At 37.4% G+C, this 8997-nt stretch overlaps 1 protein-coding gene across 2 annotated transcripts in view; it reads left to right on the forward strand.

Annotated features, from left to right (window-relative positions):
- Positions 1-8997, forward strand: part of ASCC3 (activating signal cointegrator 1 complex subunit 3) — a 280545-nt gene that overhangs the window by 173513 nt on the left and 98035 nt on the right. For both annotated transcript variants that reach the window (XM_048493913.1, XM_048493903.1), the window contains exons 17-21: positions 1370-1489; positions 4034-4198; positions 4788-4874; positions 6307-6483; positions 7929-8154. In XM_048493913.1, the coding sequence (XP_048349870.1) occupies positions 1370-1489; positions 4034-4198; positions 4788-4874; positions 6307-6483; positions 7929-8154 (775 nt within the window). The remainder of the gene's footprint in view (positions 1-1369; positions 1490-4033; positions 4199-4787; positions 4875-6306; positions 6484-7928; positions 8155-8997) is intronic.

Consider the following 8997-nt stretch of genomic DNA (forward strand, 5'->3'; position numbering starts at 1 on the left):
ATAGGAATGTGAATTGAGTCTTTGTGTAAACTTATTTGTGAACTTTTGTAACAAGGATGTATTGTTCACATATTATGTAATACGGGCACATGAGTCTGCAAGATAGGGTAGAAAATAAGCCTCAGTAAATATATGTAGTCCACAGAAGTCAGTGACATTTATTTACAATTAAATCTAGTCCCTGATGTAAAACTGACAGTTAATTCATTATTTTAAATGAAAAAAACAGAGAAACTGTCTTCCAGGTAAATGTCAAGGTATAAGAGGAAATCTGGAATTTCAGAATTTATTTTATGAACTTTTATTTACTGTTCCTGTGGGATTCTTTTTTTAATGATCTCACAGAATCTGGTCTTTTAGGATTTATTATTGAATCTTTTTGGATCTTTTTGATTTTTTTATTATTTGGTTATTATTGAATCTTTTTGGATCTTTTTGATTTTTTAAATGACACTTTGATCATCTAGGTCCTTTTTGTGGGACCCAATCACATTGTGGCATTTTGGTGATCCTCCAGCAAGTCTGCTTGTGGACACTGGTGCTATAGTTTTCACTGTAAACTACACTGAGCCACAAGGAAAATGTAGTAAATAAATTAAAAACCCATCTACATGCAGTAGAGAGTGTGGGTTATCTTTTTAGAGGAATTCTACTGAATTCACAGTCTCCACAAAATGATGGGAATAAATAAGATAAACCAATTTTTTTAAAAAAATGTGGACATTGCAGTTGGGGTTTAGACTTGCTACTAATTCTCACTTGAAAATAAATAAACACAGCTAGATGAGTACTCCCATATGGAAGCTTTACAGTTTCAGTAGTGCACAATTTGAAAAGAATGATGCAAGAATAATTAAATACCAAAATGATGCTGCATTTAGAATGCAGTGCATACAAAATGAAATCCCGTGGGTGCCCAGGACACTTGACCAAACATATTTCACTTAGTAACAGCAATAATAATGAAATGCACAGTCTGGTTTCCTGCTCACAAAATTTGCTGTGGTTCCAAAAATCTATGGCATCCTTAAAAAAGAAGTCTGATCTTGAATTAAAATGTACCAAGAAAAATGAGAAATTAATATTGGAAGGGGGGGAATCAAATAGCAAAGACTGTAACTTTAATATTTTCAAGGGAAAGCGTGGAATAAAGATACTTTAAATGTGTAAAACACAAGATAGACTTTGTCCATTCTTTAACTTTTAAAATAAATGATAGCACTTAATTTATCAATTTCTAAATATTTCACTGTAAGTATTACTTTGGGTTATACACAAGCTGTCCATGTAGTACTCTGTATGAGAAGAGCTTTTGTATCATTCTAATTCCTAAAATGTAAATTTAATTTTGTTTTTTTCCTACTTGCAGATTGCTCTTGGGACAGTTACAAATGTCACGGAAGCAGTAAAGTGGATAAGTTATACTTATCTTTATGTGCGGATGAGAGCAAACCCATTAGTATATGGCATCAGTCACAAGGCTTATCAGGTAGAAAATGCATGAAAGAAGGAGCCTTTTCTCCTGGTTCTATAATCCTTTCCTGATGGGAGATTAAATATTTGCTGTTGCTACCTTTCCTGACATCAGCAATTCTGTTAAAGTGTTTTTAAAATGTGGAAAATATTCTGTAATACAGTGTAAAAGAAGAGCTTTCTAAGTTATCTTCCCTGAGTCACCCTGATGATTGAAAACGTCATATTTTGGGGGAAGCGTGGAACACAGCCAAATTAGCCATCGTCACGTGCCATGTGTGCTTATCAAAGTGGTTTTTGTGCCTCCGTTTCTGTCAGCATTTTATTGCTAAGTGTAAACTAAGTTAAACAGGCTGATGCAGTCAGATGCTCCTGAGGTTTTTAGGGTATATACAGGTTTGTGTGAGTGAGGAAAATTTTATTTAGCATAATGGTTTACATCTGGAGGATCAAATTATACATTATGTGGAAGATCTATCATTGGACAATAAAATCTTTGGATTGGAGCAGTGGTGACCACATACCATTTTTATTTGTTTGCTTGGTGGATTTCTATCTTGCCCTTCAATTACATTCCAGGACGAGTTACACAATCTAAAAATGCATAGAAAATTGCAATAAAAAGCTCAACATCAGATAAAATCTCCTGAAAACATACCTAAAAGCAATTGGCCGAAACCCAAAAATTGCCCTCCAGGCACTGTGTGAATACTTGGGGGGGGGGGGGTTCCCTCATAATTTTCTTATTTTAAAGAAGAAAAGGTTTCAGAGAGAATTCCTCAAGTAACATGTAGCTTCACCCTAGTTTCAACTCAGTCCCCAGTTTAAACTTTACTTCTGCTGTGAAATTGCTAGATGGCTTTAAGTGAGTTACACTCAGCATTTGTTCCACATATGCAATGTAGAGATAGTAATTCAGCCTTCTTTACAGAGTTGTTTTCAGGGTGGTAAGGCAATATATGTTAAGTGGTCTGAACACTCAAAATCACTGTATAAATGCTAAGAACCTTTATGACTTTAAATTCTGTCACAAATTATGTCATCAATTACTGTACGTTATTTAACTGGCTGATGTAATTAGTTCTTTTCAGTTTTCACTGTTTTGATTGGGGGTTTTTTACTCAGTGTCTTATTCCTGAGTTTTCTTCTTTACATGTTTTAAGTGATTTTTGGGGGGAGGCAGGGAGATGAGTATCTTGGCCTAACAACTTCACGCAGGGCCTGAAAATATGCCAAGTCCAATACTGTGCTCCAGTAAACCCTAGACAAAGCTAGGATTTTGTTTTCTTTACTGATTTTTAAAGAAAAATGTACTTGAATTTGACAAATAGTTTTGAAAGTTCTTTCACTACCATCACAAAGAATCCAACATGCTGTGTATGGCACTTATTGAAAGAGGAATGGTCTGGTAAAAATAAATAGCACTATTCTCACAATATTCTCACAATTAATTTGTATCAATTTCAATTTAAAAATATTTATAGAGTAATTAAACTTTTAGAAAACCAGAATGACCAAGACTAACAAATGTAGTAGCTCTTTGCCTGTGTGTTTGGGATACAGGGAAAACAACTATTGTTATGCTTTCAGAGAGCAGTTTTCAATCACTTTTGTATCAACTTTTTGCCTCAGTGTTTCAGTTCTGACAATAGACTGAATGATAGCTTGAATGCTGCTTCTTAGGTGGGCAGGTCATGGATAATTATTGCTTGAGAATGTTTGTGTTATCCAATATAGAGATGTTGGGTTATCTTTATAAAACTCAGTGGGTTTGCTCCTATGAACTGTGAGCACAAGAGTGCTTGAGGGCATGGACCTTTTCCCTCAGCAACCTCCTGATAACCCAGAAAAGACCATGGTGGAAGGCATGGAATATACATTAGCAAAAAGCCATTTGGTCTAGGTGACTGCAATGAGCTGAAACTGGGCAATCAATCCATCTTCCACCTCCAGTGGTGCTTCAATTGGTACAAGTGGCTCAGTTGCCAAGGTGAAGACAGTTTAGCCAGGCCTCTCTGCTTACTACAGTTTCCTGTGCTCCATGCAAGGCCCATGACCCCCATCATCAACGTTTTGGAACTCTCAGGGTGCTGGAGAAAGCTGTAGGCAGCATGTACCCACATCTGCATGTGCCTACAGCAAATTGTCATATAATACCCTGCTTGTTTGGTAATTACTTCTTAAATATTCCAGACTGAGCTATACAGGACTGAACTATTCAGGACTGGAAATATTCCAGACTGAGCTATTCAGGACTGAGCTATTCAGGCAAACTTTCATTACTGTGACACACATACATAGTTCAAAATTCACCTACCCTTTTGCCTGAAAATTAGAATGGTGCCCCAAGCTGAGCCTCAGAGTTTTTAAAATTTAACATAGGTGCAGTTTCCTGAAGTTAAAAAGAAAAGATGATGGTTCAGGTCCATATTTGTCAAGGCAGGAAACAGAAGTCTGCATTTAATGCAGGAAAAATGGGCAAGAGAGATGAAAAAGGAACATAAGAAATAATGATCCAGTGTCTTAATGTCCACCCTTGTATTTTGTGAACTGTTTTTAGATGGATCCAACTTTAGAGAAGCACAGAGAACAGCTAGTGATTGAAGTTGGTCGAAAGTTAGACAAAGCCCGGATGATTCGCTTTGAAGAGAGAACTGGATTTTTTTCTTCAACAGATTTAGGCAGAATTGCCAGCCACTATTACATTAAATACAATACTATTGAGGTAATATGCAGCTTTCCTAGATAATCTTATTTAAAATATAAATATTGAACCTATATTTCACACCAGTTTTTGTAACAAAATAATAACTACTTTCAGCTTTTTGCAAAAGTTATATGCTTTTAAATGCAATAGGAAAAATGCTTGTGTACCTTCTCAGTCTGTAAATGGAAACTTGAGACACCGCAAGTTTATAAATAACAATGAGTTTGTGAAAATATTTTGTGATATTGTTCAGCATGTTGAAACTTCTGTACTCTGAAGACAGAAAGTAGAATTCTTTTTCAGCTTTCCCATTTTGATTACTTAAAATGCATCTCACATTGTTAAATATTCAGTATATTCTTTCTAATAATTCAAAGTAAAAATATGTTGTGAACACATGTTCAATTTGATACCTTTCAAGATATAGGTTTTTTAAAGAAAAAGGTTGCCCTCTGCAAAGATGAAAAAGCACATTACCTTGACATCATTTATTATTTGAGGGGCTGTAAGAAAGGGATTATTTATTTAGCTCATTAGTTAGTCTTGTTTACTATTGAAGCTACTATAAAATATTTTGAACAGCAAACCCAAGTTACTGTTTTTGCAGACTTTCAACGAATTGTTTGATGCTCACAAAACAGAAGGTGACATTCTTGCTATAGTGTCTAAAGCAGAGGAGTTTGAACAAATCAAGGTAAGAATGCACAAAAACTACAAAAAAAATCCTTGAGAGAAAACTCTGTGAGCTCTTCAAAGTGTATGTAGAATTGTATTTAAATCATTTTGTTGCATTTTCAAATAAGTTTTATGAAAATTAGATAAGATTCCAGATTTTTTTTTTATATATATATAAAAATATATATATATATATGGTACAAAGTTACCCAGCAAGAGTGAAGATTCCAACCTGAGTCTCCCAAATCTTAGTTTGACATTTCAGTTCATTTGTAGACTCTTTCAAGTGTGCTTTTTGCACACAGGAGCATAAATGTATGCATGTTCATGCGCATATACATGTGTGAGTTGGATCGCTTAAAATGCATTAGATTAGGTTGCTGATATACAGAATCAGGGATTTGTTGGTTTGTTTTGCTTTCCTGTAACCAATGGCTGATTAATTATTGTGCCTTGTTTCAGAAATACACTATGAAATGTGTCCTAAACAAACAGCAGAAAGATTCCTTCTCATAGTAGATAAAATGTACATGGCAGTAGTAATTAGGATGTTGTTTCATTGTAACGGCAACATCACCACTGGTGCCTTTATTCATGCAAGAGTGGCGTACAAGTGCTAGTGTAACAAAAGGTCTGATGTTAACAAACTGTCAGCTATTAAAAGAAATGGTTCCTCTTGAAATGAGATAATTTGGGCCGTGATTGAAAATCCCTGAAATAGTTCAAGTGATAGTTGTAACTTTTCAGCTCAGCCTTCAAAAAGAATGGGTTGATCAACATCTGATGGAAATGGCCTCCATGTGGTTCCCTGCAGCTGCCAAACATTTATCTTCTTTAAATAAGTTTTAGACTAATAGACTTTGAACAAATCAAAGGATATGTAGATTTATGCTGTTTTGCAAGTAAGAGTGAGAATATAAAATGTTATGCATTATTCAAACTGTAGATATGAATATTTCTTTACTTTTATTAAGACTTAATATTATTAACACTGGAAACCTTAATACTGTGAATCATAGTACTTCAGAGATTTGAGCTAAGGACATAATATGCCACATGCAAACTATATGACTTTAATGAATGCATTTAATGTTAATTCAAGTTTGCCCTAATCCAGAAGGACAGAGGTCATACTCTGGTCAAATAAAAAATAAATCTCATCAGGTGGAGGATGGTATGATCAGAGGATTTAATTTTTGAGGCATATCGCATTTTTGTGTGTCAGTGGCAACCTTAGTAAAAGGTGATGCATAATGAAATGCAATTGTGTCATTATTAAGATAGTTTCAATTAAGGTTCGATTAAGTACAATGTTGGAAGACTTTTTTTCCCCCAGAAATCATACACTGTTTAAAAACACAGTTATTGAGAGATAATTAACATTTAATTTTCATGTTGAAGACTGAACAAGAGGCACCTGTCTTTTTGTCATCTGTTAATTTGCATTTCAGGTGAGAGAAGAAGAAATAGAGGAACTTGAAGCCTTGCTGGGTGATTTCTGTGAACTTGCCACCCCTGGCGGTGTGGAGAACAGTTATGGAAAAATAAACATCCTCCTGCAGACCTACGTTAGCCGAGGAGAGATTGATAGTTTTTCCCTTATTTCAGATTCCGCTTATGTTGCGCAGGTAAAAAACAAAACAGAACTTTTATACAACATAAACAGATCTGCATTTTAAAGCCCATGTGCAGTTGTCATGTAAGTTTGATCTAGAAACCCAGATACTGTAGACTTTCAAAGAAAAGAAGTATGACTTTCTAGATTCTTTTCTATAGAGGACCTTTTTACATTCTTTAATGTTGACAGATATGTGTCATTGAAAACTCCTAATGCTGCTGACAATAAAAGGACATGTTCTCCAGTGGTTACTGTTGGTTTAGAAGGAGTGTCAGAGTTTACATACAGTTCTCCATTCTGTATCTGTTCATAGCTTGGCAAAATAATTATGGTAGCTGAGCAGTTCTTGGAGAGAACTGTTAAAGAAAAGGCTGAAGTTTTTTGTTCTGTATCCAAAATGTGTTGTTGTTAAAACTATTTTATACTGTTCACATTGTTTAAATTAAATGCACTTAGTGGCATTTATGAGCTGCTTTTACATTAGAAGACAACTGAGCTCCTAAGGCAGGGGTCCCCAAACTTTTTAAACAGGGGGCCAGTTCACTGTCCCTCAGACTGTTGGAGGGCCGGACTAAAAAAAACTATGAACTAATTCCTATGCACAAATGATTGTGAAATGTTTGATTTCACCTTTCAGCCTTTTTGTCATGGTCTATTTTTAGAACAGTGACCAAAGTATGTCAAGTACAGGGTGGGCTCCAAATATTGTTGGGGAGGCTGTGGAATACCTTCCCCTGTAAAAAAAAAAGCGCAGAACTTTCCCAATGAAGCATTCCATCTAACCCAGGATCAGGTATCTTCCTGGGTTCTTTCCTCCCTAGCAGCCAATGAGCGATTCACCAGCCTGGCTGATGCCAATGGGAGTGAGGCGGAACAGAAAGCCTGAGAGCAACACATGGAGTAGCCAAGAGGGAAGGGCGGAGCAGGAGTTGCCACGTGTAAGGTTTCCAACTCTGGGTCAGAACATTCATGGAGATTTGGGGGTGCCATCATGTAACTGCAATCAACAGCCGTTGGGGCCGGTTCCTCCTCTCCCTTGAGCCCCCACTGCACATGAATGGAGCCATCGCCACCATGCCTGGCGGGCCGGATAAATGCCTTCAGGGGGCCACATTTGGCCCCCGGGCCGTAGTTTGGGGACCCCTGTCCTAAGGTGACCATCAACAAAGTTAAAAAGAAACATTTACATAAAAAGAAGCGTGCTGTAATGCAATTATGCAAAGATGCATCTGCAATTAAAAATATTTTAAACATAGACAGCAGCACCTGCAGTGACTAACTGCAGATTTTTTTTCAGGGAGCAGTGAAGGCTGCAAAGCAAAGTTGCCAGTTGGGCTTATCAAGGAAGCAAATTTCAAAATGTGACCTCATCAGAAAAGTGTGCTTATAATGTTGAATGCTGTGTGTACTACAGTGCTAACTATACATAAAGTTATCTTTGGTTTTGTCCTGCAGAATGCAGCACGTATTATTCGAGCCCTTTTTGAAGTAGCGCTCCGTAAACGATGGCCTGCAATGACTTACCGGCTACTCAACCTCAGCAAGATTATTGACAAGCGATTGTGGGGTTGGGTCAGTCCTTTGCGACAGTTCTCAGTCTTGCCACCTCATGTCCTTACAAAACTGGAACAAAAAAACCTCACTATTGATAAGCTGAAGGACATGAGGAAAGACGAAATAGGTAAGATGTAGAGAAAATCTTTTTCTTCATCTCAAATATCTTTCACCTCTAACTTTATTTTTAATTTTGTTTTTATCAGTATCCCGACTAATTGTTCGATATTTATTTTTAAGATGCCTAAGGAACTTGATGTCTCACACATACATTCATTTTTTATCCCTATCCGTAAATGAAGGACCACATTTTCACTTTTATTGGCCACTCTGCTATTTCAGGGCCAGACCACCCAAGCCACACTGGCAGCTCGTCAGTCAATGGGACTGGGTCGCACTTTCTCTGCACTCCAGTATCTGAAGAGGTTCCAGTGCACCCAGATTAAATCAGGTTATGTAAGACCACCTTTCATCCTTGACTGCCCACAGACTAAGTATGCCATCCCTCTCACTCTTCTTGCCTTTTTTGCAATTGGCACAATGGAGACAGAAACTCAAGCAAGAAATGGGAATATGCAAAAAAAAATTTCCATTTCCAAGGAACAACTCTCTCTCTCTCTGGCTGTTTCTGCACGGCCAAATAACAGCGTCCTAGGGACGGAAAAAACGCCGTCCCTAGGATGCTGTTTGCACATCCTGGCCACGCCGGAGTGGCGTGAAGGCGCCGCTTTAAACCCCGCTAAACTACTGAGGTTTTTGCAAAGCGGCACCTTCGGGCCGGCACTGTGCGAACAGCACCAGCGTGCGTGCGAGCAGTCCCAACACCCCACCAGCTTCATTTAAGCCGGTGGGACGCCGCTGCTGCCTGCTGTGCAAAAACAGCCTCTCTCTCTCTCTTTCTCTCTCTCTCTCTCTCTCTCTCTCTCTCTCGTATGTAATAGCAATAGCAGAGTCATTTACTGTAATTCTT

Source organism: Sphaerodactylus townsendi, linkage group LG01 (assembly GCF_021028975.2).
Source record: "Sphaerodactylus townsendi isolate TG3544 linkage group LG01, MPM_Stown_v2.3, whole genome shotgun sequence".
In the NCBI taxonomy this organism is placed as follows: Eukaryota; Metazoa; Chordata; class Lepidosauria; order Squamata; family Sphaerodactylidae; genus Sphaerodactylus; species Sphaerodactylus townsendi.